At 41.4% G+C, this 19080-nt stretch overlaps 2 protein-coding genes across 3 annotated transcripts in view; both read right to left on the bottom strand.

Moving 5' to 3' along the window:
* The window catches only part of mmp28 (matrix metallopeptidase 28), a 165811-nt gene extending 155938 nt beyond the window's left edge, over window positions 1-9873 (bottom strand). For both annotated transcript variants that reach the window (XM_051398428.1, XM_051398427.1), the window contains exons 1-4: window positions 9521-9873; window positions 7869-7945; window positions 6968-7155; window positions 425-646 (exon numbers count right to left, since the gene is read on the bottom strand). In XM_051398428.1, coding sequence (XP_051254388.1) covers window positions 425-646; window positions 6968-7155; window positions 7869-7945; window positions 9521-9646 — 613 coding nt within the window. In that variant the 5' untranslated portion in view covers window positions 9647-9873. The remainder of the gene's footprint in view (window positions 1-424; window positions 647-6967; window positions 7156-7868; window positions 7946-9520) is intronic.
* Window positions 9874-9974: 101 nt separating this feature from the next.
* taf15 (TAF15 RNA polymerase II, TATA box binding protein (TBP)-associated factor) lies at window positions 9975-18416 on the bottom strand. The gene is made up of 16 exons (XM_051398430.1): window positions 18255-18416; window positions 17477-17501; window positions 17282-17315; window positions 17087-17165; window positions 16805-16862; window positions 16411-16592; window positions 15751-15925; window positions 13997-14031; window positions 13409-13441; window positions 12455-12567; window positions 12138-12267; window positions 11926-12048; window positions 11743-11815; window positions 11537-11625; window positions 11268-11418; window positions 9975-10447 (listed from the first exon to the last, which is right to left on the bottom strand). Exons 1-16 carry the CDS (start codon window positions 18262-18264, stop codon window positions 10408-10410), a joined length of 1350 nt encoding a protein of 449 aa, XP_051254390.1. The 5' UTR covers window positions 18265-18416; the 3' UTR covers window positions 9975-10407.
* Between the last annotated feature and the right edge of the window lie 664 nt (window positions 18417-19080).

Here is a 19080-nt window from a genome sequence, read left to right as displayed (position 1 = left end):
ACCTTTGTCAGCGTCACCCCCCCTCTGGCGGACGGTACAGATCACTGGGAGGGACAAAATGCCCTAAAGGAATACAGTTGAAGCTGTATCTATTTTGCATTTTGTCCTTTATGTTTGCATTGATGTTATATATGTTGTACTGTTACAGCCATTCCATCAGTACTGAGATTATTTCCACCAGCCTAGCCATGTGGTAATAAAAGAAATGTGAACTTTATCCACAGTAATCCTGTTACTGTGTACACATAAAGGGTGGGACTTGCTAAACTTTCTTCATTCAGGATATTAGGATCAAGACCTGAGAACAGATTACATCCGCAAGATCGTAACACAAAACAATCACCACACACTCACACAAATTAAAACTATGAAAACATTTCAACAGAACAGTGATGACTTGAATCAGTGCGTGGTTGTCCCTGACCTGGCCCATCGAAGGCATTGCTGGCGCCGTCGTTGTGGTCTCCCTCATAAAAGGCCAGTCGGATGTCTGCGGGACCGTCAGGGGCCTCCTGGAACACAAGGCCTGACACGTTGCTCCACAGCTGGAAGGCAGCGCGCACTGCCAGCCGCACGGAGCCCGGAGACAGGTGGTGAGGCCAATTCACTATCTGGTAGGTCAGATGGCGTTTGTACCACTTCTCAGCTGGAGAACACCCACGGGGAGAAAGAGAGAGAGGAACAGAGATATGAGACAGGCAGGTATGAAGCTCACAATCTTAGTCATCACAAACCTACAGCCAGTGCAACAACAGATAAGCTCAAATCACCAGACAACCCAAAGAAAAACGCTGGCAGTGTTCCTGTGAGGAAGAATATTTCAACTAGTAGTTTGGAAAACAGTTCATGCAAAAAAAGCTGATAAAACACAGATGAAATGGAAAGACTGGGAAGTTCAAAAACAACAAATTCCTCAACTGGAACGTACCATCTGCTCAGGTTAGCACAATGTGAGCTACACTGATATAAAGCTTTCAAACAACACAGGATAACAAAGAAAACACGAGTTTCAGATTAATTTGTTATTGCTGACAATCAAAGTGTATCTATGGCAACAGCAGTGACTGAATCAGCTTTAATGTAACAACCACCCTCAGTCAATCACTGATTAGAGGCCCTACCAATGTACACCTGTCTTCAATATCACTGAGCAAACACCAGACTCAAACTACAACCGTGTGTTCTGCTATCCCATGAAAAGACCAAACCCAACAATGAACTGATTCTAACAAGTGTACTATTAATACTACTGACTGTGTAGCCAAAGCCTGATAAAGCTTATAGAGCTCCACTGTTGTCTAAAATAATAAAAAAAAAACATAAATAAGTACTGCACTGAGTGACATGTTTCTTAATTACCATGAATGTGGGCACTCCAGTTTATTTTGAGTCAACCCTAAAGACACTGTCCTGCTGCTGCTCACTAACACACCAAATAAATAGGCCCCAATAAATGCAGAATTTACACGTTTGAGTGATGCTAAAAACTACAGTACGATGCCCAGCTGATTCAGGAAGTTATTTAGCTTTTTAAAAAGTATTAAGTATTTATTCGTGACCCATTTTTTAAAAAATGCCTTTAGTAGGAGTGAATTATTCCTGTTACTGAGAACATGTGACCATGCCTCTATGTGGTTTAATACTGCTATTTTGAAAAAGGTTTAACAAACACTCTATAGTATTATTTCCTACTGGAGCAGCTATGTATTTCCATCTGTAGTATAAATTCGGATGCCAGATATCCCACGTTCAGCCATGATGTTTTGAAGTATAGCCCCCCCCCGCATCCATTCAGAGCCAAATGATAGGATGTTAACCATGTTAGCTCACAGCTGGGTAAACTAACAAGCACTCTGAGCACACGCTTGACTAAACAATTTACCTCAACGCGTGTCGGTGGTTTTTCAGCTTAGACATAATCACATGTGTCGCAATCTCACATTTGTTCTGGGACAGCATGAAGGGGGGAGTTAAATTCAGCCATTCTTTAATTTACAAAATGCTAATCTCTTCAATATATACATGGGATTGCCCAATGTAGCAATCTGGAGACAAAGCAAACATAACAGCAAACACAGACAACCAACCATGCAGCACACATTCACACAGCAGACAGAGAGGCTGCCTAGCAGGAAACAGTCATTAGATAATATGAACCTTCAGGGGGGGAGGCAGCTGGAGAGGCTGGACCCTCACTTTGACTGGTCAAGTCCAAGAACCGATGAAAGAGTTGGTACATTTTAAACACAAAGATCATTTTTAATTAATGAATTAATTGTTTTAATAATCATATGAATCACCTCTGCAAAAATCTAACATTTCTTGACTCAAGGCTGATCTGTAAAAATATTATATATGGAATATATATGAATATCACTTTAAAATAATTTGATTTGAAATAATAAATAAACAATTTCCATGTAGATGGTTGCAGGAAAACCTTCCAACAAAGGACAATTGGACTGCAACCCTTGATTAAAAACTGTACAGATAAACTGACCTTTATCTTTATTTTTTCTTTATTTCTTTCTTGTACGGAAAGAAAGATATTTGCCTTTATTGACAGAACAGCTCAAGATAGACAGGAAAGGGAGGAGAGAGAGGGGATGACACGCAGCAAAGTGCCACAGGTTTGGACTCGAATCCACGGCTGCTGCAGCCTTGGTACACTTGGCACCAGCTCTACCAGGTGAGCTACCACGGCGCCCCAGGAACAGACTCTTTCAATGACATTTTTATATACAGTCAATTTCCCAGTACTTCACATATTATTCATATTGCAGTCTTCAGCTTTAGAGCCCTTCCGACACAGACAAAAAGTTAAACAACCACAGAACCGCAACAACTGCAGTTGTAGTAACTCTGAGTATTTGTGCTTGTATTGTTAAGAGGGCTTTGGAGGGTGAGAGTGGGTGAGAATCAAACTCACTGAGTAACGCACTTTAGACGACTTGCTTTTAAAATTTCGACATACTTTCACATTTCACGCTTGACTAGAAAGTGGCAAAATAACTCAAGCACACTTACAGTTGTCAAAATATTTAGAAATGTGGCCCAATGTTTGGCTCGATGTAGAGGCCAAATAAGAGTGGGAGGTCTTCACTAACGCCTGCAGTACATGTTTCTGCTCAATCATACAGGGAGGAGGCAGTCGGGTTGGAGAACGTCGACCTTTGAGTTATTTTGATGCCATTTGTGCTCGGGTTAAATAACACACAGCACAGAGTTGTGTGAAAGATGAGAGCGATAAATGAGAGGTATGCACTACATACTGTGAATTAGCTCAATAGCACCCTGGAGAAAAGCGAATATCTGGATATCTGGATATCTGGAGCCATTAAGACATGGGTTTGGCAATGACATCAGCGTGCGTTTGTGTTTGTGTAAACACACAAACAGAATTTGTGCTCCAGCAGCAACTCAACACGAATTTCAGCGTAAACTTGAGAGTTGTGTAAACTTGATCCTTAGCATTTTTATTGCAACGATTCACAGAAATATTAGATTGGAAGCACCAGAGTCTAAAACACTACAACTGTATACGAGTGAGTACCAGTCATCACACTGATTTACATTAATACTAAAGAAAGACAAAACAATACAAGAAGGTAAGGTTCAACCTCAGGAGTCACTGCCATTACAACCTGCTTTTTATACACAATTTGATATCTGGTCAAGTTCTGACTGGAGTCAGTCACTTCAACAAACTACCTTGTTTTCCCAAACCTGCTTCATTTTTCACTCCCAGATGATCTATATGCAACAGGCTTGTTGCCACATGATGTGTGTAGATCTGTATTTTCAGCACAGCTCAGGCTCCGTCCCAGACCGCCGCAGAGTAAGAGGTCCCCGAGGACGGCAGAGAAGCCAGGAAGTCAGATACACAAGACATTCCCCGACTTCCCTTATGGAAGCAATTACCATGATGCCCTCTATAGCAGCAGTGTGGGGCGGGTGGGTTATCACAGACATTAGGAAGTGGCTGAGATCATCTGATAGCCAAAGTTATTGTTTGTGGAGGTGCAGAGAGATTTGGTTTGTTACTGGTGTCAACTTATAGGATGTTTGACGCAGCTAAATGCTAAGCTCAGCATGCTAACAGGCTCACAGTGACAAAACCTGCTTATGTTTACCAGGTTCACAAGGTTAGCGTTTTAGCATGCTAACGATTGAATGTAAAGATTCATCCTCTGAGGACCATGAATGTCTGTATCCATCAAGTAGTTATTGACATATTTCATGTCTGGACCAAAGTGCTGAACCGACCGTCTGACATTGCCATTCCTACAGCCAGTTTAAAATCATATGAAACAGAGAAAGGCAGCCAATCATCACATTTGAGAATCTGGAACTACGGGCTTAAGCTTCAGGTTTTAAAAAAAAAATTATCAAAATATTTGCCAGTTCATTTTCTGCCAAACATCCAATCGACTAATCAGGCATTTGTTGCAGCTCTAATGAGCAAAGTCCCGATCTCCGACTTGTGCATTCTGCTGAAATAGTGTCAAATTAGAGTTGGTTTGGTTCTGTGATATGTTTGTAAAATGGCATTAAAGTGGTTAACAGTTTCCAGGGCAGGGCACAGATCCATAAGTGCACACCTCTGAAAAACACACACACACACACACACACACACACACACACACACACACACACACACACACACACACCTATCACACTTACAGTACTTATCTTGGACATGGGTGGTGGAATGTCAGCTCTGTAAATATCAGTGGGAACGAACATCACATTCAACCACGAGTCAAGGTCTGTTTTCAGTTTCCAGGAAGCTCTGAGGCAACCATGTTCACACAAAACAAATCCACATCACACCACAGCTGAGAGCGAATAAACAGACTGACTCATCCACATGCTGCTGTGGCCTGAAGGAGTTTAACAGCCAGCGTCGGCTGTCAAGGAAAACTCAAAGAGTAAAGCATTAAGTTGAAGTTGAAGCTGTTATTGATATTTGTGATGAATTATCGGGTATTTTAGTTTTACCTCTAGTAAACTAAAATCATTTAAATGGCAAAATAATTACAGTAATAAGCTTTCGCAATGTAATTTCATGTGTAAAATAAGATTCAATTCAAACTCGGTCATTCATTCTTACTATTGAACAAAGTCCAATAAACTAAATTTGACTTGCAGGGAAGCATCTGAGTTTGATATCCAGAAACAAGAGGAGTCTGCAGTCATGCTAGCGGCTCTGCAAAGTGCTAATGCTGACGTCAGCATGCTAACATGCGTACAATGACAATGTTAACATGCTGATGTGTGACAGCTATACTACATTCTAGTTAAGCATTTTAGCATGCTAACAACAGGAAATAAAGTGCAGCTTAGCTCTATCTAAACATAAAACTCCAGTCCCAGGCGAGATTAGAGAAAGCAAACTAATGTTAAAGCACAAGGTGGTGGTTACACAGCCACGCTATTCTACTGCTACTCACAATGAAGTTATTACATTGATAAACTACATCAGTGGATATATAAGAGGTTTGACCTGAGGGTGTAAAGGTATCTGCCATTAATGCTGCTCTTTGTGTAATAATACACCTTTGTGTCATATGAGTCCTGTCTGGGACTAGAATAATGACAGAGAGATGTTTTCTTAATCAAGAACAGGCTGTAATCCGTCACTCAGCACGATATCCACTCATTTAGCCAGTAAGATATCTAGGCATTGATATAGTCAGCCAGCCTGGCAAACAACGTAATCCAGTCAGTCAGTTGTGGATGTGTTTACCAGGAGGGAACATGTCAGGTACTGACATGAAGAGGCAGCGGCAAACATCAGCCACTGCTGCATTCCCTGAACGTTAGCCAACCTCGTCAGTGACAGGAAGGAATGCAGAGGCTTCACACATCATGAGGCTGGAGGCACCAGGCTGCTGCTGCTCATTCACAAAGGAGATTGAGGAATGACAGCACCAAAGAGAGGGAGTAAGAACAAAATAGATGAAAACATAAGTCACAAAAGACACAAGAATGCAGCCTGTAAGTCTGTAAGAGGGTGAGAATGGATCCAGATCCATACAAGAACATAATAATTTAATCTATTGAGTAAGTTTTTAGATATCCTGCTAATGTACAGACAGACAGACGAGACAAAAGGACCATATGCGTCATATGGCTTCATCAATCCCAAGTGTGGAGAGGGTTATCTTAATGGCTAATGCCCCTTGTAGGGTAAAAAAAAACGAATCCATTATAGTTTAAAGAGTCTGACCCAGCTCCACTCAGTATCTCCCACACATGTTTATAAGAGAGTGGAGAAATTACACCTCTTGGTAATTCTTGGTAATTCTCAAGGATTTTCTGTAAAGCACCCTAAGCTAAGAGGGAAGGACCTTGTGCTCAATTACTTCATGCAGTCTGCAAGAAATTTGGCTGCTCAGCTGCACTCTTAAATACTTTAAATCCTGCAGTCTTTAGCCAGTTCAAATTGCAGCGATCTGCTCGCCAATGAATGCTTTTATTACTGTGTTTAAAGCAGAAAATTAGGATAACCTCTGACAAGAGCCTCATTAACTTTTTAAAGGAAACCTGCTCCATTTGTAGGGACATAACTTAGAATAATAGATTTCTAGATTTCTAGAGGTAATTACACAAAGGAGCCTATAACTGCTAAACTAAAGATAAAAAAGAACTGAAGTTTAGGTTTTCACCCAGTAAAGATGACGTACAAGATATGTGGACTCGTGTAATTGCAGCTAAAAGCAGGAATCATCCAGGCTGACGCGTGCAACATCAGGCACTCCACCAGCTTTAATTACACCCCTCACATCTATTTAGTGCTTTGGTTTACATAGGTGGACCCTCCCAGTTAACTGTTGGCTCTTTGTGACCACTCCACAGCAGGACACACAAAACCTCCACCTACAAGGGAGTGAATGATATCACAGCTTCCTAAAAGAGGCAAGGTCTTCCGATGTCTCAAGAATGTACACACAATATACAGTACCTTGCCCAGTAGAGCGCCTCCTGCGGCGCTGTGGTCGTCCCTTTCCAGTGAAGATGGCGTTTACCCTCTGAGTCCAGATCTGCTGGCTGCCCTCATCTGACACCCCACAGCGGGGCTCTGACATCTGCCTCAGGGTGGCGTCATCAAGCTCACCTGTGACAGGAAGTCGGGACAGCCACTGGAACTCGCTGCGGAGGAAAGAAAGGTTTGCATGATGGTCTTGCTGTACAGACATTTGGCTTTTTCAAAACACAGTCAACCATTTATTATTTTAATGTTTGAGAATTGGCTAAACCCTGTTCCATTGTTGCACTGTGTACATGCCCTTTATTTGTTTACCAGAGACAGCTGACAGTAACGTCAGTGTGATCTGTTTTTAGGGTGACTTTGTAACATCTGTCCAGGAGCTACAGATGGAAAACAGCCTCAATGTTTTATTAATGTCCTTTGTTAAATAAAAAAATAAAAAAAATAAAGGTACCAGATTGGTTTTCATCTGCGCTCCATGTGATGAACAACTATCTTACACCTTCAATCAGTTTCCATTATAGTACAGACTGTATACAGTCCAGAGGGCGGGGTTCTTGAAATTCCTGGATGGTTCAGGGAGGGTTCAGGAGAGTGCAGAGGTGAGGGTGTGTTTTACTGCCCTGCACTGACGTTCAGCCCTTGGGCTTGTGCCGCACCAACTCACCCTTCCCCCTGATGAACACAAGCAGCTAACTCTGATCGTCAAAGTGTAGAGACACACACATCATCTCTGTTGTAAAATCACATTAAATATAGGATATCTGATGAGCCGCTGTGATTTCTACATTGATAACATGGTTCTGTGATGAAGCTTATCACACTTATCGGCAGGAATAATCTTTAATATTTGAAGAAGAGCGTTACCACCTACCAGATAGCTGACTGCATCTCAGCTGCATTGTGGAGGTGGTTGTCCTGATGCAGGTAGCCGTACTTTTCCAGAAAGACCTGCAATTGTTATTATATATATACTTGTTAGTGCTCCAGCTAAACACATCAACCAAACCGTGAGCCCTTCTGTAAAGATGTGCTTACTTTTTAAAGACAGTAAAGAGAGTTTTTGGGTCATGATTTTACAGACCAACAATCTCACACTTTGCATCTCATGAGAATGCATTATGGTAAATCCCCAGAGAGGCATACTTCCCCAGGAGGGAAAAAGTCATAAAAGTAGAAAGATAATTTTCCATTTGTATTGTAGCTGCTGTAGGCTGCCATGGCGGATGTATAGATCTAGACCACCCATAAGAGAGAGAAACCCCTGGGGTGTCCCTGAAAATTCATAGCTATTATTTCTCAAGAATTTCATGCCGAGAATAGTTGTGAAATTTAACGCCTGTAAAATACAGTAAAAAATGAACCAACTGGGTATGTGTCAACAGATGTTGTTGCATTGTGGTTTGAGATTAGCCATGTTGATGGTTTAATATTACCATCTCTCAATCACAGCCCTTCGTGTGCATGTAGCAGGTTTCATGTTCAGACAACAGGAGGTGCAGCTATGATTACAGATGTGGTTGAAGGTGGGATGGAAATTAAAATTGAGGAGATGACAGATGTTCTTCAGCAAACAGGAATGTGCAACAAAAATGTTCTTTGTCCCTTTGAAACATGCCAGAAAGCTTTGTTTTATGTAAGAGTAAAGTTGTGGAAGTCTAATGTTATATTATCCTACAGCTTTGATGAACGTTCAGTGTGTGGACGTCCGGCAGAGACAGCTGTCAGACCAGACCACAGAGACACAATTCAATTGTAGTATTCGCTTATAAAAGTGGACTTGGTTTCCTTGTATGTCACTATATAGAGCTGACGTTGTCTTAAATGTGTTACTCAGTGCTCACATTCATTGTTGTAGACAATAAACTAAACATGTAGCAGTTCATAAGACACTCTGTTACATTTGCTTAGACAGTTTCACAGACTTAAGGAAAATTCCTCCTTTAACTAAACCATAATTCAGAGTTTAACCAATCTTCTTTGTTTTATTTCCATTTAGGGTTTAACAGATCCCTGCTGAACGCACAGACATGAAAATAACTGCAAAATAAACAATTTTATTTCTGACCGTATTAAATCAAAATATCTGTAAAAGTACTGTAGTGGTAATCCTTCCCCTTGACACAAACTGAACCTCCACACTTGATGAAGGTGACAGAACACAAACACTGTTACTAGAGCACATAAGGAAATGTTTTATGGGCTATGCATGAACTTTTTTTTCCTTCACAGAAATGTACAGTACGTTATCTTACAGTATCCTGGCTTATATTTGGGGTTAATTAGACCCAAGAGGGGTGTTAAACGCCAATAAGACATCTGAATCATATTAATTAAACCAATTAAATATATTAAAGCCATTGAACATCAACAGCATTTAAGTGCCGAGGTCTCAAACAGTTCAATAACATGTTTATATGGTTGTGTTTAATTAATAGTAGCAGCTATTAAGTATAAAGGCAATAAATCAATGTAAAGTATGTTTTTGGGCTGTTTAGGAGGATAATCAAACAAACACTAGACTACCTCTGGCTCCAGGACCAGCGGTGATCCTCCGGCAGTCTGAGCGGTGATGAGGGTGCTCACAGCCAGGATCCAGGCTGCGCTCATACCCCGCACAACTCCACACCGGTCCGGAGGTCGGCGGCTCATTGTGGGACGACCACACTACCACCACACCGCTTCCTTCGTGGCGCATTTCTGTTCAGCTCCTATTAGTTTTCTCATCGTTGTTTCCCCTCGCTGTCAGTGAGTGAGAGCATGCTGCTGCTCGCCTACAGTCTCCATCCTTGCGAGGAGTGACGGAGCCTACTCACCCAGCAGGAGCACAAGGGGGAGGGAGGGCCAGCACCGCCCCTCCGCCCGCCTGCACCGCACCTACTGTACACTAATGCACTTTAAAAAGGATGCAGTTGTTGAATGTCTGGCTGGATAAATCCTCTTTAATACCGAAAATGATGAAGTCACACAAAGCACAGAGAAAAGATCACAGTTTTTAATATCATTTTGGAAAAAGAAAAACCCAAGTAAAACATTTTATTCCGTTCATACAAAACAATGGTACGAAGTCTACCTCACAAAACATCTGCAGCTAGAATCTGAGGGAAAATTAAAAAGGATGTACAAAGAAATAAAACAAAAATGCAGGAGAAAAAAAAAAAAAAAAAAAAAAACACAACCAAAACAAACATTTGACCACATGCCAACAGCGCCATCAGCCCCAAAGTCCCATTAACAGTTCGCTCAACACATCCTTCCCTCACTCAGATGAGCAGTAATAGCTGGGATGCACTGGCGTCAAAAAGGTACACAAACCAGAATGTCTGATCTACGCCCCTCCCTGTCCCCCCCCCACCCAAACCCTCCCTCCATGGCGAACTCCAGGGCTGGAATGGTTTCCATCTGCTCAACTCTTAGTATGGCCGGTCTCTTCTGTCGTCTCTGCGGTCACCTCTGCGGGGAAGAGACATTGTTCAGTTACCGGCTGTGTTTTTAAAGAGACGTCCACTTGTGTCATTGAGTTAACTGTTGTGATGTGAATGACTGAGACGAGGGTGAAATATGCTGTCCGTTCCTCATCCACCCAACCTTTTAAATCTGTGGAGGGCTAATATAATTTGCTTTCAATAAAAAAAGGAGACGTCCTTCCTTTAATGGAGCACTTCACCTTCAGTGAGTAGCAATATATCAACATATTCAAAAACCCAAGACCCTCAAGGGGCATTAATCACCAAGAGGAGGGTGCAGCATGAATATTTAGACACTAGACAAACTCAAGTTGACTTCTTATTAGGTGGAGATTTAAAATGGGAGAACTACAGTTTGAAGACCATAAATTAAACCAAATTGGTGTATTCATACTAGGAAAGTGGCAAAATTAAGTCAGTCAACATGAACAAAAAGAAATATGAATGTGCTGCTGAGGACACTATTCCTTCACAAACCAATACACAATGTACACGAATGACAGTGGATTATCAAAAACACCCCATAAAAGGTAATGAGTTTCATACCATAAAAATAGTGCTCAAGTATTCTATTTCCTGTGAGTATACAACAATATACTATAAAGATTAATGTATAGTACATACTGCATATAGTTTGTATGTGGTATGAAATTGGGACACAGCATTAGTTAGTTTCAGAACTTGATGACCAATCTCAGGGAGGCTACGCCCTCTTCTGGTAATATAATCAAACTACATCAGCAACCACAGATCATACAGGTTACTGAGGTTTGTATACTACGCAAAAAAATAAAGTTTTTACCAACCTTCCTCCCATTTTGTAGCCCCCTCCGAATCCTCCGCCACCACCTCCTCCTCCTCCTCCATAGCCTCCACGGTCTCCACCACGGAAACCACCTCCGCGACCCCTGAAGCCACCACCTCTGTCACCACCATAACCACCTCTGCTTCCACGATCTGCAAACAGTCACATTTATGTCAGTAAAAACAACAAGGATACAATAAACAGTCTTCAATTAAATAGTTAGTCCTTTAATCCTGCAAGTTAGTCGGTAAATCAAGATGAAGAACTCACCTCCACCTCCAAATCCTGCATCTCCTGGTTTGGGTGCACCACACTTGTTACACTCTTGCCGTCGTGCAAAATTCATATTGCCACAAGAGCTGCAGACAGAAATCAGACGGGCATTTAATACATAAAAATCAACACAAAAGGGGCAAAATGAGCCCCTTCTGCTGCATATAAACGTTTTAGGAAAAAAATACATGAAGTAAACAAACCTGTTGGGACAGGGCCAGTCTCCTCCCTTAATGTCAAAGTTGGGACCTCCACCACCACCACGACCTCTGAAACCTAAAGACCAACAATTCGTCAAAAACTTTAAGAGCATCAACATTAACACAAGGATTTTTAAAATAAGATATTTTCTATTCAAGCCCTGGGGTGGCTCAATCAATGCCCACCTCCTCGTCCCCCTCTTCCACCACTAGCGCCACCACCACCTCCTCCTCCTCCTCCTCTCTGTGTGAACTCAGCTCTGCGGGTAGCAAACGATACTTTGATGGGTTTGCCATTGAATTCTTTGCCTGAAATGAAAAGACAACATATCAGTTAGTGAATGTTACAAGTATGAATGTATGATTGGAGACTATCGAAGATACAGCAAAGATATTACCATCGAACCAATCAATGGCGGCTTTGGCAGAAGGTGGGTCATCAAATGACACTGTAGCTTCTCCCTTTGGTCGACCGGTGGCCTTATCAGAGTAGATGTTGATCATTAGCAGGCCGGTCTTCTTGTTTACCTAAACGTCACAAAATGAACAAAGGATTGTCAGTTACTGAACAGGTATTCACAGGAACAAGTTAACACCATCATATCTAAATGTGTCTGGTCCAGCAAAGTACCATGAACATAATGACTCACAAAATGTCCATTTGAGAGTCATTGATTTGCTGATGTATTGACAATCTGTCAAACTAATTCAATACCTTGATGATACCAATTTGCTTGAAGAAGTCACCAACTTCCTGGACCGTGGCCTCTTCTCCCAGTCCCTGGACAAAAATGGTGTTGTTGTCAGAGTTGTCCTGCTCACCACCAGCTGTGAAGGAGATCAATGTTGAACATGTCAATGATTATATATGTAGGACATAAAAATAAAAGTTAATTGTCACACAATGAGTAAACTGTAGGGTATAACCAATAACCACATGGGAAACCATGGCAACTTTGCTTTTGATTACTAATGTCAATTAACAATTATTCATAAGTAATATCTGCTTAACTTGAAATTTTACACATTGAAATTAATAAGGTTGTACCAAATAGTTAAAAAAAGATTCAAATGCTGGTCTCTAAAACAGGTTAACTAGACAAACTTGAATTTCTCCCAAGGGGGATCAATAAATGGAACAGCTATCGCTGCTCTCATTGATGAATAAAGAGCTGCAGGTCTGTGTGTTGTTTGACAGAGGGCAGGGCTGAGCACACACACAGAGCACAAAGGATGATGGGTGGCCTCAGGCGCATCAACAGAAACGCATTTCTGATTCACTGCTCTGTTCTTGTTCATGCTTCTCTCTTTCTTCATTCACTCTTTAGCTCGCTCGACCTTGAAAGACTGACTAATGAATCACTTGATTCAATTGAGATTTTGTATTTGGGGGGTGATAACTTTAAAATATAACAAATTAAACAAAAAACCCACAGCCCTATTAATTAATGCAACACAGAACTTAGGTAGGAAGGGTACCGAAAACTCATTACAACTTGCATGCGCCATCAAGCACTTTTCTGCACTGGCCATTAGAGGGGCAGAGATGTTCTGGTATCAGATTACAGTGACTGGACAGACATGTGAATAAAAGCTTGAGGATCACACGATTAAATAGCCAGGGTGTGTACAGATCAAAGGGGTGTGTACAGATCAAAGACCGCCTTACCTGGTTCATCCCTTGAGCCGTAGTCTCGAGAGCCTGTAAAACAGAGGAGAGGATGGAAGAGAACGCTTGAGCAAGGAAACTTAAACTGTCCACACTGTTTCACACAAATAATTATTAACTTCATCCCTATCAATGCAATAATGGTAAAGAAAATTAAACAAATGTCCATGTTTACAGCTCTCTGATGGGTGTTTTCATACCGTTGCGCCACATACCAACACCTTGCAACAAGAACAGAATTGTTCTGTTTTTTTTTGAGCTTACACCAGAAATGAAAACCACCAAAATGTCTCCAGTTTTAGAAAGTTTTCCTTCTTCGTCCTGGGAACACCTCTGTCATTTACAATCAGCCCTCGTCTTCATGCAACAATACCATAATTTTACAACTCAGGCTCCATGTTCTTTACCATATCTGAAGTCATTTATGTGAAAACCCTGCTAAGAATAATTGGTGGAGTCCCTTCGGATCTGGACATGATAATGGTGGCATTCACTGAGTTTTTTTAATTTTTTAATCCCCTCTCTTCTTTTTTGCTAACTCAAGTTCTTTCCTCCCCCACCGACACAGTTCTGATGCTCGTCACTTACCACCGTAATTTTTGTAGCCACCACGGTCACCACCTCTGCAGAGGAAAAATTGGAGATATGATGGCTTTTCCTTTGTCCCAACTGAGAGCTCAAAGCTCCCCTACATCCCCATCAGTATGCACTCCTGCCAGGGTGTGCGACTATGGTGGAAATGTCTCACACGAGGAATGCGTTAGTCTTTGACATTAGAGATCAATGAACAGACGACTAGGCAGCTCTGACTGAACAATCAGGCAGACGAGTGAAGACATTCATTACATCTCACTGGGTCACCATTTACAAAGAATTTGGTACTTTTCCTTTTTACATGACCAGATTGGATACGAAGAGCTGGAAAACCAGCTGAACGTGTTCGTTTTGTTTTTTTTAAAACATGAGAAGCCAAATTGGTGTGAAGGGGTGTAGAAACTGATAAGCAATCTTCCACTGAGTGAGTTTATGAGATCCTTTAACTGAGGTCCAAGTTTTAGTTCAATCACTCTGAACACCTGTAGTATAAAATGTAGATCCATGTTAACACAACACACATGTTCGCCATTGTCAAATATACAACACTTGAATGAAACCTGTTGAATGTGAAGCAGCTGAAGATGTGGGCTCCAGGTCTAAGGGCATCGTTTCAGCGGAGTTTCCATTGTTCAAAAACTATTATGTGGTCCTCAGAGCACAAGAAACACCAAAATTGACTTTCTGGCAATCAAAAAAGTATGTCTACTGGATATTTAACTAAACTAAAATAATATGAAAGCACAGCAAAAAATCCTCACTCTGTTGGCATCAAGGTCAACTGAAAACGCAACAGAAAAGCTCTCGTCTGAATTAAAAAAAAGGATTTCACTGGTTTAGGGTATAATGTTTAACCAATATACAGTAGACACTGAACACTGTTGTGCCAGTTTGCTTCAAAATGTGACCTAATGGACCAACATGTGGAACTCTTAGATCATACATAAAGTCAGTCTCCAGAGAATACAAATGCATATTTTTTGCTCTCCTTAGAAAGGTGATCAGATGGGTACCTTGACTAGAATCCCTCTTAAAACCAAGACATCTAAAAAAGGTACTTAAAATAGTCCTTTCACAATGGTGAAAAAGATGGTTTCTCATAGTATGCGTCTTAGTGTAGAACACAGGTTTGTGTGCAAGAAAACCCTTTTAAGTCATCTTAACAGCCCTATTCTCCTTACAGAAACATCTGTTTAGGTCCAGCTGTAATATTTCACTTGAGTCTTCAAATATACACACACACACACGACACAAGATGTCCATTCCTGGTTCATCATAAAAATTGTTGACTGTTCTGTTGCAGAATGGACAAAACCTGTCCCAGCGTCTGGGATAATACTGTTGCACAACCAGGTTTCTGATGCCTTTTAAGCTCCTATCTGAGCAGGCATGTTCAGTCTCCATTCCTTTACTTGAGACCCCAGCGATAACAAGTAGATCCTCAGTGGGTCAAACATTGCAGCTCTAACCTTTACTTAACCACCACTTGTGTGTGAGTGCCCATCATTTGATAGCAACAGCAATGTGTATTTAACACCAGCATGTCTCTTGTAAAAACTGAGAATCAAGTTTTGAAGGAAAAATAAAAAATTACCATCGTTTGGGGATCTGGAGCACAAAGCAGATGAGTGGTGAAAATCATCTATGTGGATGGTTTGTAGTTTATGAGTGATGTGTGGCAACAAGTCATGTCTCATATTCACAGTGTATAGGAGGTACCTTGGGGGCAGTGGCACTATGCAACTTACCCCATACCAGGAGGTCCACCTCTTCCGCCGCGGTCGAAGCCACCGCGCTCATATCCACCACTGCGGTCATAACCGCCACGCTCATAGCTGCCACGGCCTCTGCCTCTGAAGCCCCCTCCTTCTGACCGGTCTCCTTGGTCACGTCCGAACCTCCCAGCCTGACCACCACTTTCACCTGGAGCCAAGAAAGAGTTATTGAGGAACTACACAACCTGACGTATGAGTCAGCACATACAATTCAATTTTATTTGTATAGCGCCAATTCATAACAGAAGTTATCTCAGGACACTTTTCAAATAGAGCAGGTCTAGACCGAACTCTTTAACATTAATTACAGAGACCCAACAGTACCACCATGAGCAAGCACTTGGCGACAAGGGCAAGGAAAAACTGCCTGTTAAAAGGCAGAAACCTAGGACAGATCCTCAGGCTCTAGGTGGGTGGTCGTCTGTCTTGACCAGTTGGGGTGAGGGAGGGGGGGAGAGAGAGAGAGAGAGAGAGAGAGAGAGAGAGAGAGAGAGAGAGAGAGAGAGAGAGAGAGAGAGAGAGAGAGAGCGAGCGACAGACGCACAGCAACAACAGTATTGGCAATGGCAGTCAAGCAGAGTACAGAGTGCAGGTGAAGCCTCTTGTTTTAATTTAAAACCCAGTTATTTGTACCATCACTCCATCTTCCATAGCCGCCGGCACCACTTCCGCCACCAGCACCGGCACCAGCACCAGCAACACTGCCACCGCCGGCACCTTGGCTGCCGTAGGAGCTTTGCTGTCCATAACTGTCTCCTCCTTGTCCTGGAGCGCCATAGGAAGCCGGCTGCCCATAAGATGACTTGTCGCCATACCTTGAAATGTTTTAAGCAATTAGTTAGAACAGACATGAGAATCCAACAATGAGTTTGAGCTTCATCTGCATACTTGATTTACTGGTTACCATGATGGATATGTTAGTTTTCTATACAACAAATTTCACACCTAGGTTTATTAGATGTACAATAATAGTTTTGAATTACATCATTTCCGAAGGTCAGTGAACAATGTAATATGAGCGTCTTACCCAGTTGACTCCTGTCCGTAGTTATCATAACTCTGTGGCTGAGACTGGCTATAACCGTCTGTTAAAATACAGAGATACATCAAAAAGACAATTCACAAAATACAGAAACATTAATTTTTTCCAAAACGGATTAAAATCTGTTTCATTTTGGTCCATGGTGCAACGTATCTCATTAAAAATTATCTTTAAACATCCTGAATTTTTCTATTGGCCTAATGAGGATTAAGTATAGGGTGAGAGTTTGACAAATTAAAGAGGATGGACACTGGACATATACTTTACCTTGTGTCGCACCTTGCTGTCCATAGCCACTGTAACTCTGCCCCCCGTAAGTGCTACTGCCATTTCCTTGGCCATAGCCCTGTCAAACAGAGAGGGACCAGTTAGTCAGCGTATATAATCAAATAGTAAGAACTGGTTTAAAGCTATAATGTGTACAGGTGACAGACAGATAGTAGTCCAGGGGAAGGGTCTTACCTGTCCACTCTGCTGACCGCCATATGATCCATAGCTACAGACACGTGATAAAGAGCAGTTAGCTGCTGGTTGTCAGGAGCATTCAAACACTTTATTATATATATTATATTTCAACAACACTTTAAATAAGACTGTGAACTGTTTATCAATGCCTACATGTGAAGTGAATGTGGGGCGTGTTTGTTTGTACATTACCTTTGTGAGCCACCGTAGCCTGAATCTTAAAAAGAGAAACAAAGCAGAGATTAAACGTAAGAACAACCGGTTACCTGGAGGAACAGAAGTTACAGTATGTTTGCTAAACACTGCGCCAAAGATCAGCTGACTTTACGGAAGAAGTGGGTTATTTAAGTAGGACAGCTTCACGCAAACAGGCCCGTCACCACGCCAATCCCATAAAAATGGCGGTCAATTAGGTTCCGGCTTGGGCTAAATGCTGAAACGAAGAAACTACCACGGGTTTATAAACGCTAGCAATGCTCGGCAGAGAGTTTCCTTTTAAACAAACTGAATACTGCCAACTTGTTTTATAAGTACAAGTGTTGAACTAGAGTGTGCGCACAGTGTTTCTCTCCCAGCAGGGAAACAACAGCTCCGGTATAAACAAAGACGCATTGAAGTTCGCTGCCGCTAGCACACACCGCGGGCTAAGTTAGCTAGCCTCGACGAGGCCCTGCTCCGTCAGTCTGCGACATGAACGTACACTGACGGTACGACTCAATGCGGGGGAAATATAAAGTCATTACAGAGTGAACTCCGCACTGAAGAAAGGTTTACTCAACTACACGATGAAGCTAGCTCGGCTGTGCTAATGAAAGATGAGCTGGGCTCCATGAAATAGACGGAGCCCCTTCTTCTGGCCTCGCGGTTGTCCGCTAAATTAGCTCCAATGCTAATCGACCCACTTTTCATTATACATGCTTAAAAAAAAAACAACACAACTATCACACAGTCAAAACACATGCTGACTTACCAGTGGCCATTCTGTGCCGTCTTATATATATATATATATATATAGATATATATATATAGTTTAAAAAACAATGAAGTGTGTTTCTTCTGATTAGCTGCTAAAAACCCAGGTCGACATGAACGCAGCGCCACAGAATGGACGCGGACACACTGCGGCACTTCCCTTATGGAGCTTCTTCTTCTTCCTGATTGAACGAGCTGCTCGCATTCAAAACATCCCCGATAATGTCGCCACCTACTGTTTCACTGGGTTATGCTGAGATGGATAACTTTTTTTATTGATCCCACACACTGAGGGAGCTCCGGATAAAACGCTGCAGATAAGAAGAATTACATACACATTAAATAGCAAAATAAAATAGAAAAATGCTAGATGTAATGAAAACTCATCATTGCACAGGATAAAAGTATATACAGCAGTAATTTAGCAGACAAAATATAGGCTAGACAGGACTAAGAATATAAAGTACAGGTCTGAAACTAATAATGTGCAATGCAGGAAATTACATATACCGGTATATATGTATACATCTATGTGAAACTGTACAGTACTAATAGTGATAGATAGATAGATAGATGGATAGATGGATAGATAGATAGATAGATAGATAGATAGATAGATAGATAGATAGATAGATAGATAGATACTTTATTTATCCCGAGGGAAATTCAGGTATCCAGTAGCATACAAAGTACAAAACATACATTAAACTAAATTTAAAAACCTTAACCTTAAGAATAAAATTAAAAATAAAATAAAAGATAAAATATAAAGTATTATATATATTATATATATATAATTAACAGTAGCTATAGTAAACTGTGCA

Source organism: Dicentrarchus labrax, unplaced genomic scaffold, assembly GCF_905237075.1.
Source record: "Dicentrarchus labrax unplaced genomic scaffold, dlabrax2021, whole genome shotgun sequence".
NCBI classification, from domain to species: domain Eukaryota; kingdom Metazoa; phylum Chordata; class Actinopteri; family Moronidae; genus Dicentrarchus; species Dicentrarchus labrax.
This window is presented reverse-complemented; position numbering and strand designations above follow the sequence as displayed.